This window comes from Xenopus tropicalis, chromosome 6, assembly GCF_000004195.4.
Source record: "Xenopus tropicalis strain Nigerian chromosome 6, UCB_Xtro_10.0, whole genome shotgun sequence".
In the NCBI taxonomy this organism is placed as follows: domain Eukaryota; kingdom Metazoa; phylum Chordata; class Amphibia; order Anura; family Pipidae; genus Xenopus; species Xenopus tropicalis.
In genome coordinates, this window is record NC_030682.2 from 77,502,174 (window position 1) to 77,526,074 (window position 23,901).

At 34.4% G+C, this 23,901-nt stretch overlaps 1 protein-coding gene across 1 annotated transcript in view; it reads right to left on the reverse strand.

The window, feature by feature from the left end:
- Positions 1 to 23,901, reverse strand: part of gabbr2 (gamma-aminobutyric acid (GABA) B receptor, 2) — a 349,687-nt gene that overhangs the window by 158,281 nt on the left and 167,505 nt on the right. Inside the window, exons 5-7 of the mRNA NM_001016007.3 lie at positions 20,907 to 20,972; positions 15,788 to 15,976; positions 13,343 to 13,579 (exon numbers count right to left, since the gene is read on the reverse strand). Of these exons, the coding sequence (NP_001016007.2) occupies positions 13,343 to 13,579; positions 15,788 to 15,976; positions 20,907 to 20,972 (492 nt within the window). The remainder of the gene's footprint in view (positions 1 to 13,342; positions 13,580 to 15,787; positions 15,977 to 20,906; positions 20,973 to 23,901) is intronic.

Below are 23,901 nucleotides of genomic sequence, written 5' to 3' on the forward strand. Positions count from 1 at the left end.
CTTTCTCTCATAAGACTCTAGAGCTAATTATGAGAATACTTCTAGAATGCCTGCCATAAAGCCAGAAATAACTGCCAATCTTTGCTAAAAATTAATATACTGTATGGAATAAGCCACAAGCACCATTTTTTTTGGAAAACATTACATTAGGTAATATAAAGGCAAAAATAGATACAGGCATTATCCAGAATGCTTGGGAACTCTGGCTTTCTGGAAAAAGGATTTTTTCTGTAATTTAGATCACCATACTTTTAGTCTACAAAAACTGTTTAAACATTCAATAAACTCAATTGGATTGTTTTGCCACCAATATGAATTAATTATATCTTAGAATCAAGTATTAGATACTGATGCATTATTATAGAGAAAAAGGAAATAATTTTTAATTAAAACTAAATTGTTTAAAATGTAGTCTATAGGAAGATGAGCTTTCTGGATAACAGGTTTCTGGATAAGAAATGTATTATTTAAAAAAATATTGACAGATACTTGGTTGATAGCAAAGCAATAGGGAGGATCATATTAAATTATGTACTTTTGGTTGTAATGACAGACGTTTATTAGCTGAGAAAGATCTGGGGATTTTTTGTAGATAACAAGTTGGCTACTAAGGCAAATAAAGTGCTGTCTTGCATAAAAAAGGGCATTAACTCAAGGGATGAAAAACATAATTTTGCCTCTTTCTTTGATTCTTTTAATATCTGGGTTGAATGATTTCTTGAACAAGCATAATATTCAAGGCTATTGTGATACTAAAATCTACAATTAGTATTGAAGTTGGTTTATATAGTTTATGTATGTGCATGTATAGAAAGGCCAGTATGGGTCTATGTATGTGCTGGGGTTCCCTTTGGGGGGTTGAACTTGAAATTTTTGCAACTCAGCTTAACTATGTAACTATGTAGATAAGCGTGTAAATTGTGTTTTGGAATATTGACTAGGAAATATCACTGCAGATTTATTTTTCAAATGGCTAACTGCAATTGGATTAGATTTTACTACTTGCATTATATGTAAAGCAAGGAAATAACTATTATACTCAGTGGAGAGGGAAATCCTGTACAGTAGTGAGTAAAAAAAAGTTGCAGTTTATCTCTTTCTGTAATTTCTGTAAAAGTCCTACAGACTTGTTTAAAAATGTTGCAGTAAACTTATGTTGCATAATTGCTAGTGCAAAAAACTCTAATGGTAATGGGCACAAACAGTCACTATCGATGCCATCTTGTCAGTCATATGGTCATATGTGCATTGAGCTTCAAGAAGAGGTTCAGGCATTTTACTGCTGGCTGAAAAATGCTATAGGAGTTTTTTTACTGATTGCAGGTGCACTTACTAATAAGTATATGGTAGAATTTTTGAATTGTCACATGTCTATGAGCAATCAAATCAATGAGCCCCCCCCCCCCCACCACCAATTCCATAGGGGCCCTATTAGTAAATATTTGAATAAAATTCAATGAGATGACAATAAATTACACATTTATTGAGTAGCTGACTCGGAATAGTTCTTTTGTACTGAATGTTGAATAATATTTTTATTAATGAGGTTTAATAAAATCTTGTACTTTTTTAAAATCTTCAGGTAATGCAGAAATATATTTATAGGCTATAGCAACATTTGCATGAATGAGTTCCAAATTAAATAAAAAGAAAAAAAACATTATATGCCTGTAGCTACCCTCCTCTCCCTTTCAAACATTAAACTCACAGCTACCCACACATAAGCCCTGACAAAATGCTTAACCCTGTCCTATCTATGCAAAATAATAAAATGGAGTATCTAAAAGCCCTATACACTAAAATTCATACTTTTACATCATACATAATGTGTAAAAACCACACGAATTCTACAGCATTATGATATATCACAAATTTTACAGCAAAATGACTAAATATAGGTATGAATAAAGGTGTTAAAGACCACTATAGCTCATTTTTAAAGTTGTTCTATCTCAATTAATACTCTGATTTCAAAGATTAATAGCACAGTATACAAGCTGTAAATTTAGACTTTGATAAATCTTTGTCTATTCTAGATGTGACAAGTTAAATTAATCACTGTAAAGATACAATTCCTCCATTCAGTTCATGAATTTTATTTGAAGTTTCTCATATTTTAATTTTCACCATTTGTACTGATTGAGCTCAAGCTTACATTTAGTTTTATCTTCATGCAGTTGAATCTTTATTCCAGAGCTGTATGCATTTGTATCCACTGCAGATTAATGAGTCCGCTAGTATGTCCAATGCAAGTACAATTAAAACACACAAATGATGAAAAGCTGTGAATACTTTGTAGGTAGTTTCTTCCTTAAACCCTCCATGATTGTGCAGTGCATCATAGACAAGACTTACTGTAGCATGACACACTATTTTATGTGATCTCTGCCAATTTTTTTATAACATTTTTAAGTGTCCAGGGTTGTTTTCTCTGGAAAGGGGTTGTTTTCTCTGGAAAGGGGTTGTTTTCTCTGGAAAAGAGGCGCTTGCGAGGGGACATGATTACTCTGTACAAGTACATTAGAGGGGATTATAGGCAGTTGGGGGATGTTCTTTTTTCCCATAAAAACAATCAACGCACCAGAGGTCACCCCTATAGATTAGAGGAACAGAGCTTCCATTTGAAGCAGCGTAGGTGGTTTTTCACGGTGAGGGCAGTGAGGCTGTGGAATGCCCTTCCTAGTGATGTGTTAATGGCAGACTCTGTTAATGCCTTTAAGAGGGGCCTGGATGAGTTTTTGAACAAGCAGAATATCCAAGGCTATTGTGATACTAATATCTACAGTTAGTATTACTGGTTGTATATATATAGTTTATGTATGTGAGTGTATAGATTGGTTAGTATAGGTTGTGTGCTGGGTTTACTCGGATGGGTTGAACTTGATGGACAATGGTCTTTTTTCAACCCTATGTAACTATGTAACTATGTAACTATATCATTAAGTAGCAGAAGGACTTGTAGTATTTAAAGGGGTAATTCACCTTTATATTAACTTTTTGCATGTCCTATTCTTAGTAACTTTGATCTTAATTTTTTATATTTTTAAAATTTGCATTCATCTACTACTTCTACATTGATATACTTATAGCTTTATTAGGTTATAATTATATTGGTATTGTTACTTTTTATTAGGTATTTTTTAATTCAGGCCCTTTACTGTTCATAAGCACTGCCTGGTTGCTATAGTAAACTGGGCTCCAGCAACCAAAAAGTTGCTGAAATTCCAGATTATAGAGCAGCTGAATTATAAGATTAGTAATTCAACATGTTCCTTAAATGTAAAAAAAAGTTCCCCCTAATTTCTTCTTGGCTGTGTTAAAAATTTCTTTCGTGCACAATTTTTAAAACGACGTGCGCACTTTTCAAAAACTTGTGTGCACATATCAGATTAAGTGCAAATGTTTTTGCATTATGTTTTTGTATTAAAGATTCTATGTGTGCACCACAATTTATTTATATATTTATTTTATTACCTATGGGTGTCTATTGTATTGTACTTGACAATGGTTAAAAACTGTATTGGCTGTCCTGGCAAGAGGAAGGAATAAGGAATTTCAAGCAGTAGTGGAAGCAACCTGCAGCCTCAAAACAGTTTTAGGATCTAAAGCATCATGGAACTCCATTCCTAACTGGCAGGGCCACAGTGGGAAACACTGACCTCCAGATCATTCTGCATAGTGCCATGAAATGAGTTCTGTTTAGGTACATTTCTTTTACTTCTACATAGTCCTGTTCTTTTAAATAACATTATAATACATAATCTCTTTCTACTTAAATACTTATCAATATTGGATCTTTGCAGTACTGCTTTAATTTCCCCTTGCCATCTGCTCACAATTAGTTAATCTTCCGAGTTGATAATCAGTCAAAAGTAGAATCTGGAACCTACTTGATACATGACAGAGAGCGTGTTTAATGAGCAGTTACTGATTCATTTTCAGAAGAGAGAAGTTCATGGAATGCTGTGCTAAGCATGATGAATTCTCACAGTTTACTTACCAACTGCTGTTACAGAGAGCATGTGTTACTGAATCTGAGCAGAGAAGGGAATATTATAAATGTATTATAAAGAAAAATGCTATGGAAGAACATAAAAGATTCTGATAACATTATCCAAGTTCTTATAATGAAATACTAAATTATGTTTTTAAAAATACTTTACAACTAAGACTTTTACCAGCATATTTTATTGCTATGCATAATTATAATTAAATGATGAGCACAATGGAAAAATTACAGATCCCTATTGCTATTTTCAGAACAACCACAGTTAAGTTGTGTATTAGTTTTTTTTCAGTTCTTGTTTGCCATCCAATTACAAAACTTATAAAGCTGATTCTGAGTCTAGGACAGCTTCAGTAAAATTTGATATGGAGGACGACTATCAGAAATCTTAGGGCCCCATTCAATTTAATGGTTAGGCCAACCCCCCATGACTGGTAAGCAACTGAAGCACATATATTGTCTTGCTTGCTATAAAAGAAAAACAATAAAACATTGATGCTGCCTGGCCTCCACTGGGCTGTCATTGTTCTGTTGTCAAAACCACCAATTAAGTCCATCCAGTGGCATCTGCTGCCTAAAAGTCAGGCAAATTAGTAGAAATGACAGCTATCTCTGTTTAGATGAAATACAAGTGGATGTGTTTTGCTAGAAAGGATTTGGATAATAATAATGAATTGGAGAAAGGAGATACAATACACCTGCTGTTCAGTAGGTGCATATTTGTTTTATATTATGTGCATTAAATATTGAAACGCTGGGTTATACTATTAATGCATGTTGCTTCCCTTTAGGATCATTGTTTATTATGCTTGCTTATAAAATAAAGATATACTTTATAAGGCCCATTTATCAACATTCTGATTTTAGTAGTTTTTGTTGTTTTTGAAATAAATTATGTAAATTCCCATGTTGTGGACTTCCTGTGCCCAACACCCTTCAAGATTTAGGGTGTCTCTCTTCTCTCATGAAAAATAGAGTTGGTGGGAATATCAATGAAAGCTACTTTTTCTCCTTCATCCTCAGTAGGCATTTACAGTGTTAATAGTCTGTGCGTAGTGAATCACATGTCCTGCACATTTCCTTTCATCAACAACCTAGATCATTCTGCATGTTTTGTATGACTTTATGTAAATATTTTTGAATTTGTAGTTTAACAACAGCTGCAATTTAATAAAAGGTACAAAGTTGCAAAACAAAACCTGTATTATTAGGAAAGATGCACATCAAACTATTTAACAAGACTATAGTTTTTGGAAGAATACCAGAGAATGGGAAGCAGAAATGTAGTCTATAGTGAATATTATAGATTCTAAAGCAGACAAGCAGGAGATGCCATTAGAGTCAATAATGCAATTCTAAACTCAAAAACATTTAAATGTTGAATTAAATATATATAAACAAACATGATGTTCCTTGACTACAGCTCAAGCAATCTTTCACATGACTTCAGGTTGAGAATTAAAGTTAAGCTAGTTGTTGCTGGAATAACATGATTTTAGAAACTTCAGTCCATCCCCAAGAGTAACAGTACTGTGGGATAAATTAGAATAAGTATTTCATAGATGTGATTGAAACTAATATTTTCAAAACTACAAGTATGATCATAACTGGAGGCTGGCAAAAGTAAACCTTCACAAACCACACAAAAGATAAGAGAAGAAGTAACAAATAATGCTGAACAGAACTGCAGGAATTTAATGTGGATTAGATCATGAAACAGAAATGTATATGGAAGAATTACATATTTTTTTAAATTTAGGGGCAGGACCTCTGGATCAATGTGGAATCTGAAATTCAAGGAATAATAGAACTTCTATTGTGTATAATGAATAATTATGTAAATGCATACAGTGGAGTTCAACTCCACATACCCATACACTTGTCTTTTTACAATTATCCCTTCATTTATTTTTTTTCTTGTGCTTTCTCTTTTATTAGTTATCTTTAGCTGCACATTAGTATGGTATAAGAAGGGGGTGTATCTAGATCAGTGGCATAACATAGATGACCTCATGAAATTTGATCATTTTAAGCAATAGAGGAGTTAATCATTTTATATACTCCAAGAATTTTATCTGCAATTTGGGACACCTCTCTAAGGAAGTAAACTAGTTTAGAACTGAAATTGTGTCTGCCAGAAAAGAGGAGCAATGATGTATGAAAAACCGATCCAATGAACAATATTAGACCTGACAAGTTTGGAGCCACTCCAGGCTAAGCAAGTTAATCCAAAAGGTTTAACGACTGCAGGTACTGGCTGGGAAAGCACACTCTTCTGAATAGACAGCCACAAACTAATACACATTTTTATATTCTGTATTTCAAGTTGTTTATGACTGCTATATCTGTTACTTAAAAGCTCCTTTTACTGCAAATGTGTAAAAGAAGAAAATTATTTCTGTTTCAAAGTATCATGTGCCCCATGAGGATCATTTCTAGCAAACTTTTTAATCACTTATGCTTGCTTCATAGAAAGATATTAGGTCAGTTAAATTTAAGAAATCAGAAATTATTGCAAAATGAAAATGTTTTGTCCCATGTTACTGACAGAAAACAAAATCTGTTAAAAAAAAATCTTTAAAACTTTTTTTACGTGTGCGTAATTTTTTTGCCATGCACAACAATTTTTTGCCGCACGCAACAATTTTTTTTGACGTGCACAACAATATGTTTTTCATCATTTCAACATTTTCCGCTTTTCAAAGTTTTGCAAATTTTCCGCAAAATTTCCAGATCACTAGTGCTGCTTGTTGAAAGGTGTATAGTTCCATTACAAAAACAGCCCTGATACATAGATGCCCTCTTGTTCATCCCTGTTAGTGTTATGTACATTTGCTATGAGCATTTTCCATGTATTGCTAGTGCATTAGCTAGTACATTTGACTATGCTCATATTTTTTTTTCTGCCAGGCATTTTTACTGTGGTTGCTTTCTGGGACCTTCAAAAGCTTTTTATAGAGCAATGCAGGGTTATAACTTTGATCCAACTATATTTTGGCATCTCTCTTTTTGGCATTTACTTTTTAGTTAGTATATCATAAATTTGGCATCTGACAATTTTATCTCCCACATATATAAATAATTTACTAATTTACTTTAAGCCAAAGTTTAATGGTGATGCCTAAGTGGGTGATTTATCAATGTTCAAGTTTGATTTTTTTCTCATGATTCAAATTTTTTAGTGCTAAAACTCTTACAATTTGTATTATGGTTCAGAAACTCGAAAACCTAAAATGCAAATGTAAAACTTCGGCATCTAAAAGGTTGCAAATTCATGTAGAAATCAAAAAGATTTCCGCAATTGCTAGCTGATTGGAAATTTTTTATTACCAATTTTTAATTTTTTACAGTGTGTTCTTCCCAAAAATTAGTTTTCTAAAGTTATCTTTTGAATTCTTAAAAAGTAAAACACGTGCTTATTTTGCAGTGGGTGAAGAATAAGCCATATAAATTTGCAATCGCTATTTGGAGTCTCTATATAACATATTGTTTATCAAAGCTACACATATTGGAAATTATAATATTCAGAAGATCCTTGGCATTCATTTTGATGCTATTATATCTTTTTACATAGGGCACTTGGGGACTAAGATGCTGTATATTGCAAGCTTTGAATCTATTTTTGAAAATGTCATAAACATGCAATTATTAGTAAAGCTTTGCAATATCCAATAGAAACACATAAGTACCAATTCTGAATAATTCCGAATTTGTATTTTACAAAAATACATGGTCTTAGGCGATCAACTTACTTTTATGGGGCTTTTAGAACACATAAAAGGCAGGCAGTGTGATGTGTTTGCAGGAGCTGGTGTCATGAAAATGTATACATTTTGGGGTAGCTTGAAAAAATATAGTATCATATGTACTGTATAGGGGGCATTAAACCTGGTACTTATATTTTTGATGTTATGACTTTTTGCACGAGGATATGTTTTAGATAAGATGCCTTAAAGTTATAGGTTTGCCGTGATTTTCAGAAATATCACAAAAATAAAAATTTCCTGTTTAGTAGAGTGGAGTAAAAAAATATTTCCCAATACTGAAATTATTAGAATGTGTGCTTTCTAAAAAAATATATATTTTTTATGGTCAACTTACTATTTATGTGTGACTTTTATAATTAAATCCTTAGTGGGGTTTTTTCTGACTTTAGGGGGACAATTCAACAACTCCACAGCTCACTGTTTATAAAAACCCTTTCCTCATCCTAAAATGCAACCTGCTTTTTTATAATCTGAATGAATGAGATTGTGTTTGCTAGAAGGACCTACTATTGAAAAAAGCATTACATAGATTATTGTATGGTCCCTATATATATTTATATAACGTTTGATACAAAGTGTTCATGTTGCCTCCTTAAGCCCTCTTCTCAAGTTTAAACAACCCCAACCTTTCCTCAGAACTGAGACCTTCCATATCCTTTATCAACTTATCAATTGCACTGCATATTGTGGATGGGGCCTTATGTGGTTTGAAAAGACTAAACTGTTAAAAGGGAAGGAAAGGTGTAATGCCACTCAATATCAAATTACCACATTTCTTACTGGGGCAACCTGTAGCGAAACTTAAACGCCCAGTTCAGAAATTGATAAACCATTTCGCAACAGCGGCACGATTAGCACTTACTTCCAAATGGAAATCACAAAGAGTGCCCAGTATATCCGAGGTCATAGAAAGAGTGGAAAATAATAAGCGATTTGAAACTATGACAGCCTACATAACAAATAATGCACAATCAAACGCTAACATATGGTCCTCATGGGAGGCCTATTTCGCACTGAACCCTCAGGGGAGATCAGAAACCACCATAAATACCATAATGGAATTTAAAACCATACATTAGTAATAGACCACACAGAGGTTGTAGAACTACAAAATATTGTCTGGAATTAATTACTCATTGTTTTATTTGTTTTGTATATGTTTATACTATGTTTTTCTTTCGTATACACTAAAGAAAAATGTCAATTAATCATCGACTGTCCGGATATTTTGATATGAAATGTTTCAAATGTATTTTGTGCTAACCTTTCAAACTTGGCAAATAAAAAATCTGAGTTACAAAAAGGAAAGGAAAAGTTAAAACTAAGTAAGCTTTATAAGAAAGGTCTATGTAAATACAGCCATAAACACTCAGTATTGCTTTTTTGAGTCCTCTGTGAAAAGAAACATTGCATTCCCTTGCTTCTATTGTGTACACATGCGCTTCAGTATCAGACCTTCTTATTACTGCTCAAAACTTCAAGGCAGGGGCAAAAGCCTGCACAACTTGCTCCTCTCCCTCTCTCTTTTCCTCCTCCCCCCACTCCCTGTTGTAATCTGAGCAGAGAGCTTCCAGACAACAGCATGCAGGCAGGGAAGTGTTTAAACAAACATACATACAGTGTTCTAGCTTGCACTATTATGGCTAATCTATTGGCAAAAAAATTACTCAGTAGTGTTTCTTTTCCTTTAAGGAAACAATTGGATTTGATATTCATGATTTATCTGCGTACCTAAGGACATTTGGGAGCTAAGATGCAGTTAATCAGAAATCTGATAGCTTGCAGGTATTGTGTACTGTGGCACTTTCTAAATCAGCTGTATTTTAACACATACAGTGTAAAAAAAACCAAAAAAAAACAAATCAGTGTTTTTTTTATTTTTACGTGCTTAGAGTCATATATACTATTACAGAACAAGAATTATACAAAAAATTCTGTCATACATTTATGTTCTAGAAAGAGTTTTTCTAGATAAACTAAATGTTTTACCCCAGATAAACCCCTAAAAGGAAATGTTTTAAAAAATCTGTTGCCTTGTGTCACATATAAAGTGTGACTTTCTGCTGGCTCTAAAAGGGTTAAACTGCACAGATTTACTGTGTTTTTTATTACAAGTAACTCAACATATCGTAAATAACACACTAGATACATTGCTTATTTCAAATATTGTAGGCCCTTCACACATGTGTAATATGTTATTTTAAAAATTAGAATGCATTGGTCTGAGATAATTGAATGTTTAAGGGAAATGACTTGATTAAAATACAGGCTGTAGAGTGCATTAGTTAATGGAATAAATTTAGAAGCAGGCCAGGTAATCAAAATAAAACTGAGGAAGCGGAGGGCATGGATCAGATACCATTATTGTGAAACACATAGGAACTGCATCCATAGCATACATAAGACTTTAGGAGGATAGTTGAATTGCATTTAGTCAGTTGCTCCTATTCTGCTCAGCGCATTTCACGGCATAGAAAGCTTATGTCCCTCTGTCCCTTAGCAAGCAAACAGTCTTTTACAGTACTATGGGGCCTACCCCAAGTAGATGTTAATTTTCGCACAGATTAACGCAATATTTTGCACATTTACCGCTTCATATGTGTTTGTGAATCATGTTAGTATTATTTCTATTTGATAATTACCTCAATGCGATAAAAATAACGTTTTGTGATAATGCGTTTTTTTTGCGCATGCAATATGCGTAGTTAATGCATGTGAAATGATTTGATGAATCGGTAGTTAATTATTGCACACTTTTTAATGCAAAAAAGTATGCGATAAGCATTAACAACCTTTAGTGAATCGGCCCCTATATGTGAATTATTGTTCTACATGTGAATTATATGTGAACCTACAAAGACAATCAGGATACACCCACTACTTGTCTAACTCATCTAACACAGAGACTTACCAGAAAGGATATATAGGGGCTCCTATAAAGTGTAATTTTAAATTAATGAGGCACCTTATATTTCTGATATGATGAGGGTAATTTTAAAAAATGCCATAACATCTTGTGAAAAATAATATTTTTTTTTAATGTTACATCTATTAACAGTTCAGACAGCTTGCTAGTTCTTTCACCTTCATTTGGGTGGCCATGACTATTTTATGTTTAAAGGTTCCCACTGTCTCTGTTTTTTCAATATAATTGTTATGACGTCATTGAAGAACAACATGGTAAATTGTGCACAGCTAGATAGCAAAATTAAGAAAAAAAGACCCTAATTTTGCATGAAAAACAGCAAGCTGTGAATTTATTTAGTCCTTAACTGCACTAATAATAAAGCCTCTAATCTAAATAGTATTTATAACAAAGTAAATATAAACGAATAACACACTGAAGCCCCAAACAAATCAAAACCCGTACCAAATAAATAAATAGGTCTGGGTGTGAACACCCCAGACCTAGCGCAGTTGTAAGGAAACTCTAGGGGGCCCCAATGGAAATTTGTAATTAATGCAGAATCAGAAAACGCTCACCAGAGTCCACAATTGGTCCGGGTGCTCAGGGCCCCGAACCCGTAGCTGAAGGGAGAGATTATATCATATACAGATGGAACAATAAAGACCTGGTTTTAGCAGCATATCGTGTCCGGAGATGTTTGGAGCTCAACTTAACTGCACTAAGTAATAATGCAGATTATATTATTCAGTGGTGGAAATAAAGGTACTTAGATGGAAAAAAATACAAACTAAGAATAAAGCTTAAATACAATAAGCAAACTTTATGAAAACTGTAGGTAAACTGGATTGGGCACCATGATGGTTTAAAGGAAAAGGAAAGTTAAAGGATTAATATATTATGTAGTATTGCCCTGCACTGTTAAAAGTTGTGTGTTTGCTTCATAAACACTACTACAGTTTATATAAACACCCTGCTGTGTAGCCATGGGGGCAGCCATTTAAATTGAAAAAAGGAGAAAAGGCACAGGTTACTAAGCAGATAACAGATAAGTAGCATAGATTCCCATTGTATTCTACACAGTTTCTGTTATCTTCTTATGTAACCTGTGCCTTTTCTCCTTTTTTCAATTTAAATGGCTGCCCCCATGGCTACACAACAGCTATTTCTATTAACTACAGTAGTCTTTCTGAAGCAAACGCACAACTTTTACCAGTGCAGGGCAACAGTACATTATATTTTAATTATTTTAAAACATTTTTATTTTTTAGTGTTACTGTTCCTTTAAAAACGAAGTAAGCTTTATCAGAAAGGTCTATGTAAATACAGTGATAAGCACTCACAGAAAATCTGCACCGTGTCCTCTATCAAAAGAAACACAGGATTTCTTGTCTTCCTTTGTGTAAACATGTTCTTTGGTATCAGAAAAATCCTTCATTTCATGGGCCCAAGTCTGCACAGCTCTCTCCACTATTCCTTTTCCTTCTCCCCCTCTCATAAGAATTCACTCCCCCTCCCATCAAAAGGGGTGTGATCTGAGCTACCAGTGGCTAGAGCTGCAGTGGGGAAAGTTACTGAGACCAAGCTAAAATGGCAGATGCTATTATATGGGAGGGGGGAGCAAGAGAAGGGCTGTTTACTCAGGTATGGTAAAGCTTTCTACAGATTAAATATAGCATTCTAGGTGGCACTGATGTGGCTAATCTATTGGCATTAAAATTGCAAAATGCCTTTCCCTCTCCTTTAAAAGAACTTTCTAATTGGCAAGCAGTGAAAAAACTTCTGTAGAGTAAAAGGGAAACGCATAAATAACTTAGCAATGTCCTTAAAGAGTCAGTATCTGCTAAATAAAACATATTTCTTCTCTGTAAATTGCGACATTCATCTTTCTGCATTTTGCTTCAAATACAATGCGACAGAGATATTAATAAAAAGGATACCTATTGAGGAAAGGAATATTCTTTGAAGGGTGAGAAGCTGCAAAAAAGCAGTCAAATACATGAATGTCAAAATCAGCAAAGAGTTTCTCTATACAAGAGGCAAGCCTGCCACAAGGCATGTAGGAAACTAGAATAGGTGGAACATTTTCAAAACGGATGCCTCCCAAAGGAGGTTTTTAACGTCAACTTATTAAGAGGGCTCCCATGGCAGCCTAGAATATTGCAAAAACTACTAAGTAGTTACACTGGAAAGGAAGACTAATTCTCAACTATATGGGTGATTTGTAGTTTTCTTTGTGCTGTTGCTTTTAGCTAAAATTCTGTTCTTTGATTTCCGCTGTTGTTTACATTTAAAAATAATGGAAACCATTATGAAGGTACACTGATTTATGTTTAAGGAAACGTATTGTGTATATCAGTGTGTGTTCTAAAACCATTAATAATAGGTGGCATGATGCCAGCATGCAGCTAACAATATATAAACCATGTGTCCTGAATTGATTGTTTGAACATACCTCTATATGAACCAAAATGCATATACTGGGAATAGACCATGTATCGGGTGCAAAAAAGTCTCTGAACAACTGTGCATCGCTTGATGCCTTAAAAATTACTTTTAAACCTATATGTAAAATGTAAATTATTAGCCAAGAAAAAAACATGTTTTTTTAAAATCATTCACAGTACATAATTATTAAAAAAAAGAATGTAGAAATGTTCTTACCGTTACACCAAAGAAATTTGTCTCATTCATAGCATCCAAAAATATTTTTCCCAGCTTGTGGTCAGTATAATTGAAGTCCTGGATCCTTTGACGTTGTTTGGAGGAATAAAGATATTCCAGGGCTCGATGCAATGTTTTGGCAATAACCCATATTCCATCATAGGCATAACCATGAAATTTGCTTGGCTCAACACCTGCCCGTTTTTCATTGTATTCTTTTTCATATTGTTGTGGTGTCTATATGAAGGGGATAAGAGAAATAAGAGCAAAACATACTTAGAGGCAAATGTGTTTTAAAAATATATATACACGTCTCAAGTTTTGTTTGTTTTTTTGTTATTTTTCTATGTATTTTTGGTTACATTGGGTAGTTTGGTTATGACCCCTATAATAGCTGCATTTATTTTGGGAAAATGTTGTATATTATATTGAGCCCCAGAAATCTTAAAAAAGAAAAGAAACTATAAACGGTTTCCCTATTAGGGTTAACTATAGCAAAAAAGGGAAAGTTGTGCTCAACCACTAAATTTTAAACCATTAGGTGGGGGTGCAATAAGGTTGTGACCACAAAGTACATATAGACAACAACAAGAAACCCTCTGCACCCATTATCAATATATATAGGACATTAAGACATTATGTGCATTAAAGGACATGTAAACCCCACACACAAAAATTTAATCAGTGAACAGCCTGTTTGAAATCTTTTAATACCTGCCACACTGGTTGTCCAGAGGTTAATAATAAGGCTGCAACATCTCCTTAATCACTTAGATTTCCTTCTCTTCCTGTAACCCACTCGCCCCCCCCCCCCTCGGGAATTTGCTTTGGCTTCTGGCTTGTGGGCATGCTCAGTTGTTCTAAGCTCAGATTACTAAACACGCCCCCCAGTCTAGCAGCCAGGGAAGAGATGGCATTGCTGGTTCCCATTGAAACTCAGCTCTAGCTGTCTGCTTCAATTTTTTTCTCCTGAGCTCAGCTTTACCATTACAGTGCTCAAATAAAGCAGAACTTTTATCAAAGACAGTTGTGCCTGTGTGAGCCTGTATTCTTGATGAAATGTAGGCTGAATAAAGGTCTTTGTGTGTATGCTGCTTGCAGATTTAAATGTATCTGATTATGTATCAGAGGAAAAATGGGCACCAGGTGAAAACTGCTATTTGCGTTAGGAAAATGTGATGGTGCTGGCAAGAGGAGGGGATATATGCAGTACAAATGATGCCATTTGGGTGGGGGAGACGTCCCTAACTGATTGTAGGCAAATGCAGGCTTTGCATGTCCTTTAAGCTGCCAAGAAATGCCCTCCCATTTAAGCAAAACAGGGATTCTTTTTCCATATATTGCAATACACTTCAAGCTGGACAACTATGTCAAAGTCATCCCTTCTGGCCAGTCCTACACTTACTTATCTGATTCATTAAGAATTCTACTGCTTCAATATACATTTAACAAAGGACTGTTGTTGTCCCTTTTAGGGTTGCAACCTGTCCGGTTTTCGGAAGGAATATATATTATTGATTTGTTTGTTCACACAACTATCTCATCATTTACCTGTTACAACTTTAAATGGTCTGACACATTTATTACCCCTAAAATTAAAACTTTTACCTTTACCTTTTACTTTTACCTTTTACCCCCCAACACCAATGACTTTAAACACAAAATAAACCTCAAAGTCCCAACCTGCTGCAGCCAGGAGACAAGTTTTCTTTTCTCACTGTCTCTAAAGCCCATGTATAGGATATACATTTTTGCCTGGTACAGTTTTGCAGTGAAATTGCAGTTTTTCCAATGACACAAATCCACACATGTCAGAACTAGAATTTTTATCTGCCCCTTGACTTCCACATCAACCAATGTAAATTCTCAGCCCTCCCCCTATCTATCTAAGGAGATAGATTTATTTCCATAATGGAGAAGGACCTTGGAGTCCTTGTAGATAATAAACTTGGCTGTAGCAAGCAATGCCAGGCAGCAGCTGCAAGGGCAAACAAGGTTTTGAGCTGTATTAAAAGTGGCATAGATTTATGGAAGGAGAGGGTTATTCTTTCACTCAGCGCTGGTAAGGCCCTATCTAGCATATGCCATGCAGTTTTGGTCTCCAGTGCTCAAACGGTATATTACTGATTTAGAAAGAATCCAGAGAAGAGCAACTAAGATAGTAAGAGGTTTTGAACATCTCAGTTATGGGAATAGGCTAGCCAAATTAGGGTTGTTTACACTGGTAGAAGAGGTGCTTCATTTTTTCCTAAGAACAGTTGTAGCATAGTGGAAAGGAACTTTTCTAAGAAGGACCTGCCTTGTATATTTATTAATGTATATGTTAAAGCATATTACCATTTACTCAAATGCATTTCAGCAAAGTTTTGCCATTTTATAAATTTTTCAAAGAAAAAAAATGTAAATAGCAGTAGTAAGGATCCGTGTTGAAATATGTTTCCTCACCCGTCCAGATATTGTCTTGATTTGCTTTGTGCTTAATGGTTCAAAATCCACTCCGATGTATCCCTCCATAGCAGTTAGTAGGTTCTTAGTGGAACATGTTGAAGTGTTAGCTTGCTGCCACCATAACGCTTGATACCATCCTGGGATAATCCATTGGTATTTACTGCCATACATGTCTTCATCAAAAGCCTATAAAAGGAATAAATATGTTAATCTTTCTCTCTGGATTCAGTTTAGATGTATGTTGCTCTTTATTTGATAACAAAGTCCCTCTGAAAGAGAACCAAACCTATCAAAAGAGCCTTCTCGTAAATGGGAATGAAAAGACTATATTAGCTATATTAGCACTGCAAAGGTCCAGTAAGCAAATAGTATTATTTTGGGGAGATATTTAGTTGATAGCAGAACAATAGGGGGAATATGTTGAATTCTACAGAAATAAAAAATCCTTTATGTAGATCACTGTTGTGTGACTCTTCATTAAAGCACAAAATGATAGCAAAAGTATATAAGACAAGAGGCAAGCATTAAGGGACTTAGAACCGTTTCATTGTACACTGATGCTATTCTGCTTTAATTCAGCATGGATCAAATTTTGGTGCTAAATATGACATTACAATTACATTACTACTGCTGAGATGTGGGAGGTGTGGACAAAGCAACAGACTAGTAATATCACTACCACTTTGCCTATAAATGATGTCACATAAGGGTTGACTAAAGTGCGATAAAACTTGCGATATTTATAGCATGCGTTAAAAATTTTATTGCGTCTTATTTTTCGCTACGTGCGTTATTTAAGTCACGAAGACTAGTTTTGTGCGGTATTTGACGCAACGCGCGCTAATTAATGCAGCACACTACTAGCCGCACGCGCTAATTAACGCACGTGCGTTACTTATCGCGTGCACGCCATATTAACCATACACACCATTACGTTCCTAAAACTACTTTTTTTGAAAATGACCATTTCCCTGCAAACTAGAAGATGCATCACTCTAGGGCCAACACATACTTGAATAAATCACACTGCAAAGTCCATATTGTGTTGCCAAAAGCTCATGAACTGAACTTTTCTATAATTACCGCCTGTTAATTTTCGCATAGACTAATGCGATATTTAGCACGTCTAAGTGTTTATGAATCATGCGTTAGTATTATTTCTGCGCGAGAATTAACGCAATGTGGTGAAATTAACACATTCGGTTGCGCGCTATTTAACGCATGCGATATGCGACTTAACGCATTCGATAATACTTTAGCGAATCACGCGTTTTTTCCGCGTCAATTTTAACGATAAGTGTTACCGCACTATAGTGAATCAACCCTTTAAAGCGCTTTGATCACCACTGCTTGTAGAGCCAGTAATAATTCCAGTAACAGTCATAAATGAGAAGTGCTGCTGGTAATTATCCCACATATAATGTAACCTGCTGCATTTCACATTGATGTTATAGAAAATGAGCTATAGCAAGTGACTTAGGAATTATGATTAAAAACTGCCATAACATCCAGCCAATAAATGGATCATGTAGCCACAAAATAGTTGTTTGCTTATTTCGGTTCACATGCATAATATAGTAATTGTAAGAGCTGCAGGAGGATTCAGTCAGCTACTGAAACTGGCCTACCGACCCAAGCCTCAGACAATGAGTCTAACTTTAGTTTAATTCCCTCTGCAGTTATTTACGCAAAGAAAGCAATCATCCTAGTGGGAATCCATGCTTGGGGTTGCCAGCATTTCTATATTTTTATGGTTTTCCCTAATTTTAAATGGCCAAGTGGTAACCCTATCCATGCTAAAGGACTGTTTGATTTGTAGCCAGACAAAAATATATACAATATAAAATTAATTTTAATGTGGTGCATTTCACTATAACAATTACTGGGTATTGTTTTCCTATTTCCACAGATACAGAGGTAAAGATCTTTGTGCAGCAAATTTACTAGCACTTCTTCCAGTGTAGGTCATACGTTAATTGGAATAAAATGGGGAATTCAATGGCAGTTGCAACATTTGCATTTATATTTCTTGTGATTTACAGTACAGGTATCGGACTCCTTATCCAGAAAGTTCCGAATTACAGAAAGGCCATCTCCCATAGACTCCATTTTAATCAAATAATTCATATATTTTAAAATGATTCCCTTTTTCTCTGTAATAATAAAACAGTACCTTGTACTTGATCCCAACTAAGATACTGTATAATTAATCCTTATTGGAGCCAAAACAATCCTTTTGGGTTAATTACTGTTTAAATCATTTTATTAGCAGGCATAGGGTAGGAGATCCAAATGAGGTAAAGACCCCTTATCCGGAAAACCCCAGGTCCTGAGCATTCTGGATTATGGGTCCCATACCTGTACATGAATATGCAACTAATTACCTTCTCTAACCCAGTCCATGTTGAGTCCACTCGTTGTTATATATAATTTCAGCCCCTCTTCTTATTGTTTGTCCAAAATGGCTTTTTCACTCAAAATTAAATGGAATTATTTGCTATAAATGTGAGCATAAATGTTTGTGCTTGTATGGGGAGCACTATATAGTAGTCATGTGAATACATTTACTTAATTTCTGGGAAAGCCCTAACAGTCCTGTCATGCTTTATGGCTAGGATTCTAAATATACAAAAAGCATTTTGATTGAGGAAATACCTTCATCATTCATTTGAATAGTAAAAGGAAACTTGGGAAAATGGCCAATGATCACTATTAGGGGCACATTTACTAATCCACGAATGTCCGAAAAGTGTCCGAATGCGTTTTGTTTGTAATGATCGGTATTTTGTGATTTTTTTCGTAAATTGTCGCAACTTTTTCGTAGCCGTTACGACTTTTTCGTAAATTGTCGCAACTTTTTTGTAGCGTTACGACTTGCGCGAATTGTCACGACTTTTTCATAGCCGTCGCGCCGAGAACGAAAGTTTCAGATTCATTCAAGCTTCAGTATCGTGACTTTCCTTGGGCCAGGTTGGAGCTGCAGAGTGCCATTGAGTCCTATGGGAGGCTTCCAAAATCATGCAAAGTCTGAAAGTTTTGCCCGCCCGTTTACGAGCGCTCAATACGAAAAAGTCGAGACAATATACGAGCAAATCGTAACGGCTACGGAAAAGTCGCGACAATTCGCGCAAGTCGTAACGGCTACAAAAAAGTCGCGACAATTTATGAAAAAGTCGTAACGGCGACAGAAAAATCACAAAAAATACGAAAAAGTCGCAAAATGTTCGTTTCCAATCCAAATTTTTCCCATTCGGATTTGGATTCGTGGATTAGTAAATCAGCCCCTTAGGGTCTGTATTTTGGATGCTAATCAGAAAACTGACTGGCTTTGCTTTAAAACGTAATAGACTTCAGCCCTGATGATCTTACATGTCAGTGGAGACCTTAGGAGTGATCCTGGGTTTTCTTCCCAGATATAATTTTCAGTACAAAATCAGATCAAAAGCCTCTGTAGACTCGTGGCATGATTAGAAATATTAGAAATGTTTAGGTTATTTTAAAAGGTCCAATAACACCAAAAATTAAAATGTTTAAATATAATGTACTGTTAACCTGCAGTGGTGTAAATTGTGTGTTTTCTTTAAAACTATAAATGCAATTTATATAAATTAAGTCATTGTTCTGCTGTACAGTGCTGCATACATAAGTAGCGCTATAAAAAGAAAAATATACAAATAAAGGTCTATAAATAAAGGGCAGTCATTCGGGCAAGTCAAATAGGGCAAAAACGTACATTACACAGCAGAAGACAGATACGTTTTGTAGATTACAATGATTGAAATTCTTACACAGGAACATTAACAGGAATCTCAAATAAAATAGCACATTTTTTTGACAATAAATGTTATATTTGGGGGTGCTTGATCAACTGATACAAACTTTATATGTAAAGTTTGAGAGAACATATTTTCTTTCAAATGCAGGAAAAGGTGGAGGCATTTAGTCAGCAGTAGTGATGAGCAAATCTGTCCCGTTTTGCTTAACCATAAAATTTGCGAAATGGCAAGAAAATTTGCGAAACATATTAGTCACGCAATTTTTATTATTAGTCAACTATTTTTTGATGCACATAATTTTAACATGACCGCACCCACTTTGATGCACAACTAAAAAACTTTACGCGCTGAGCATTTTTCCCCTGCAAATTTTCATGGAGGTTTCTGGAAACAATTCGCCAATGGCGAAATGTGGAAAATCGCTGCGTATCCATGCCTAGCGAAAAAATTTGCTCATCACTAGTCAGCAGCATATGTTGTTATAAAAGGGGGATTTCCTTCTGACTCACACAACCACATTCTTTTAAATAATGTTTCATATGCCTTATATATATATATATATATATATATATATATATATATATATATATATATATATATATATATATATATATATATATATATATATATATATATATGCCTCATATACCATTTGCCTATTTATCACTATTAATTTTCAGGAAAAAAATTATAGCATATCTCAGTAATTATCTGATACAAGTACAATAAATATCGTGTGACTTATATTAAATAATGTACTTATTTTGGTATATCACCTATGCAAACTGCATCATCTGATATATATATATATATATACATATACAAAAGTATATATACACAAGGTGAAATATATAACATATATATTTCAAAAGAAAACAAGGCATAGGCAGGGTGTTCAACTAAAGCTCCTAAGGATTGGCATATAATAATTATGTCTATCATCATTGCTTATAATGACTTTACAGTCATAATAATTATATAATAAATAATCGTAAAATCTGGTGTTTGGACAGCAAAATTTGTAATTAATTTTACATATTTTTTACACCACTTTTTGCAAAATTTTGTTTTACACGGCATAATAAATAGGCCCCCTAGGTAGTAACGAGTGAATCTGTCCCATTTTGCTTCACCAAAAAATTTGCAAAACTGTGAAAAAAATGTGCAAAATGGCAAAAAATTTGCAAAAGATGACGAGCATAAAAAAATTGTTGAGCACGCCTTTTTTTTGTTGTGTGGCAAACTTTTGCCATGGCAACCAATGGCGATTCGTAGAAATTTGCCGCAAATCCATGCCTGGTGAAAAATTATAGTCAGTATCTATATTAGATTTTCCTTACACAACAGAAGACTTTTGCTGCCATGTGTTCATCAAACTGCCCAATAATTATCCGAACATCGTTGCCCTAGGATATAAGAACAGAAGAAAAAATAGTTAAAAAAAACAAATGAAAAACAGCGCGATTCTTCAGTTATCTTTGAACTGCATCATTGATAAATATAAATATAAGCATCTGTTATAGGGAGTGTTGGGGACCTGGTATTTTCTAGATAGGGGATTTGATCACAATGCCTTAAGGAAACTTAAAAATATATATTTTTTTAATATGACAAAATGGGAAAAGGCAATTTTGTAATCTGGAGCTTTTTGGATATATAAATAACAAATTGCAATTCATGTTAAAAAAGTGTCTGCTTTTTAAAATCAGCTTTATAATTTTTTCTCTAGTCCTTCCACCTTATTTCTTTCCCCATGTGCAAAAAATGACCTCATGCTCCCCGAGTACAATAATCAGCAACTGTAATGTACTGGTTCAACAAATAGCCTCAAAGTGTCAGCTAGCTTCATCAGAACACAAACTGCTTGTCTGAGCAGTGTAATAAAACATTTAATATCTCTAAAATGCCATCTTCCATAAATACCATCCTTGAAATTGATGCTTTAAACATTCCCTTCAACCTGGTTTAGTTTTAAGTCAATGATATTTGCCCTATGACCTTGGGTAATTCAGAAGCATTTCCATTTGCTGATCAAATCCTGCTCTGTTTATAACTTAAAACTTAAGCTCTTGGCCAATTTTGGCATCACTATCTTTTAAAGCATACTATTTCCAAAAGCTATAACATTTATGATTTATATATAAAGCAAACATCATTCCTTCAAAAAAAATCAGTTTTGCCCTACTATCAAAAAGCTTGCCGACTAATAGTTATCCAGTGGATTTAAAACACACAGACATGTAGGTTAACATAACCCTTATCCTGGGCAGTCAAGATTCAGATCCATATTATTTTCAGTATGTGAATGTGCTGGAGTTTTGAAAACTAACCTTCATTGTGTAGCAAAACAACTGCTTGGGTCCTGACCACCATTTACCTGTGTCATTCTTTATAGCTATGCATTAGCTTAGAGGAAAATTCATTACAATGACATTTGAGGAGCCAGTTGTTAATACATGATTCATGATTTTCATACCAAGATAGAAAAGAAAGAATGTGAAATGCAGGAAAAAAAATGAAAATTATTATTAAAAGACATTATATTTCAGTTTGGAATTTTCAACTCCCTGTTTAAATCAAATGTGCTCACAGTATAGTGTCAGGTATATTTATATTTATATTATTTATGTATTGGTTGTAGCAACAGTCCTTAGGGTATTGTTGAGGGATGATTTTTGATAATATATCTGACATCTGTTTCCTTGTGAATAAAAATATGTGTCTATCTCTGTTTTATGCTGAGGCTTGTTGGAATAGATGTTAAATGTTAATGCTGCTTTCCATTTTGACAATATTTGTCAGTTCATGTATTTATAGAGAAATATACTTAATATTTTATACTCTATGGTTCAATGGATACATCAGTTTGACAATGTTCTTTAAGGACTTGCTAAAGGCTGATTGAGGGTATAAATAATTGGCCAAAATAATTTAAAAGTCACAAACTAGCACCATTTGTGTTTTTTGTCTCTCTGTTTACATTCAAATTTCACTGTATGTTTCTGGATAAGATTTTTTTTTTCAGTACAGAGAAACTCCACTTGGTACAAGATCTTTAATATCTGATAAATCAATGCATCCTAAGTCAGTTTAGGATAAAATAAAATTGTGGGGAAAATGTTTTCATACAGATGAGCGTGTATCCAATTATTCCTCTCAATTTTTTTCCTGTATAGACCTAATCAAAACCATGTTTGTTAAGGAGCTTGTGGTCAGTTAACTGATTACTTGCTGTAGCACCATAGATTCTAATGTACATGTTTTTCAATTAAGCCTGCTTAGTTTGACAATATTTAGAGTGGCAAAATATTCGTTTAAATTTTTTTTTAATAAAATGTTTTTACACTTTAGAATAAAATTTGCCATAAAACATTAATTTATATACCATGTAACTATGTAAATATACCTTAAAAATGCTCAACTGCTTACAGTTGATTAATAGGCAGCTGTAAAAAAAGGTCAAGAAAGTAATACTGCAAAATGAAGGAAATGTAATGCTTATGGTTAATGGGGATGTAATCCCTGCTACACTGCTCAACCAAACTTAACTCAGCTCTTGCTGGACTACAAATCCCAGAATAATGTAACATATAATCAAGGGTGAGGCATGCTGGGAGCTGTAGTCCAGCTACATCAGGGTTGTATTCTTACAGCAATATTTCACAATCAAAATTTTCCAAATCTCCAGGGCCAGTGGCTGCATTAAAATGCAAACAAAATCCTCCAATGAGAATCCCAGATGATCTGTGTAAATCTGGCTCCATATTCCTTATTCTTGCAATTGGAGTTGGGAGCATTAATCACAGTTTTCTAGCACTAAATAAGTCTGTCTTTTATCCCTAAGTCTGATTCCTGTGTCATATAATGAAGGGAAAAAATAACATGATTATCTCTATATACAAAGATAACAGCAAGATGCCCAACAGTGCTGGGAATCAGCATTCTCATTGGTCACGTCTCTTGCACTTATAATGAGGTTTTTGGTCAGTAGAATTCTCACTGGTAAAATTTCTTGCATCTATAATTACATTTTTCAGCAACTTTTATAGCAAAACTAGGGGGTGCAGTGGGACAGAATTATGGTTGGGTTTACAAGCATTTTAAAGGATTTGCACCTGTTCTTTGATCTGGTTAACTACAGCCAAAATTAAATAGTTGGGATAATTTCCAAGCAGTAATAGTTTACTGTTTTCCTATATTATAGGAATTACAATAATAGGTGCACTTTTGCCAATATACAGCAGTTCAATAGAACATAAATAAGTCTCAGATGTAATCAGATGTATTGTTGAATTATATGTTCCTCAAAAATGCACTTGAGTCTTCAGCTGTGAG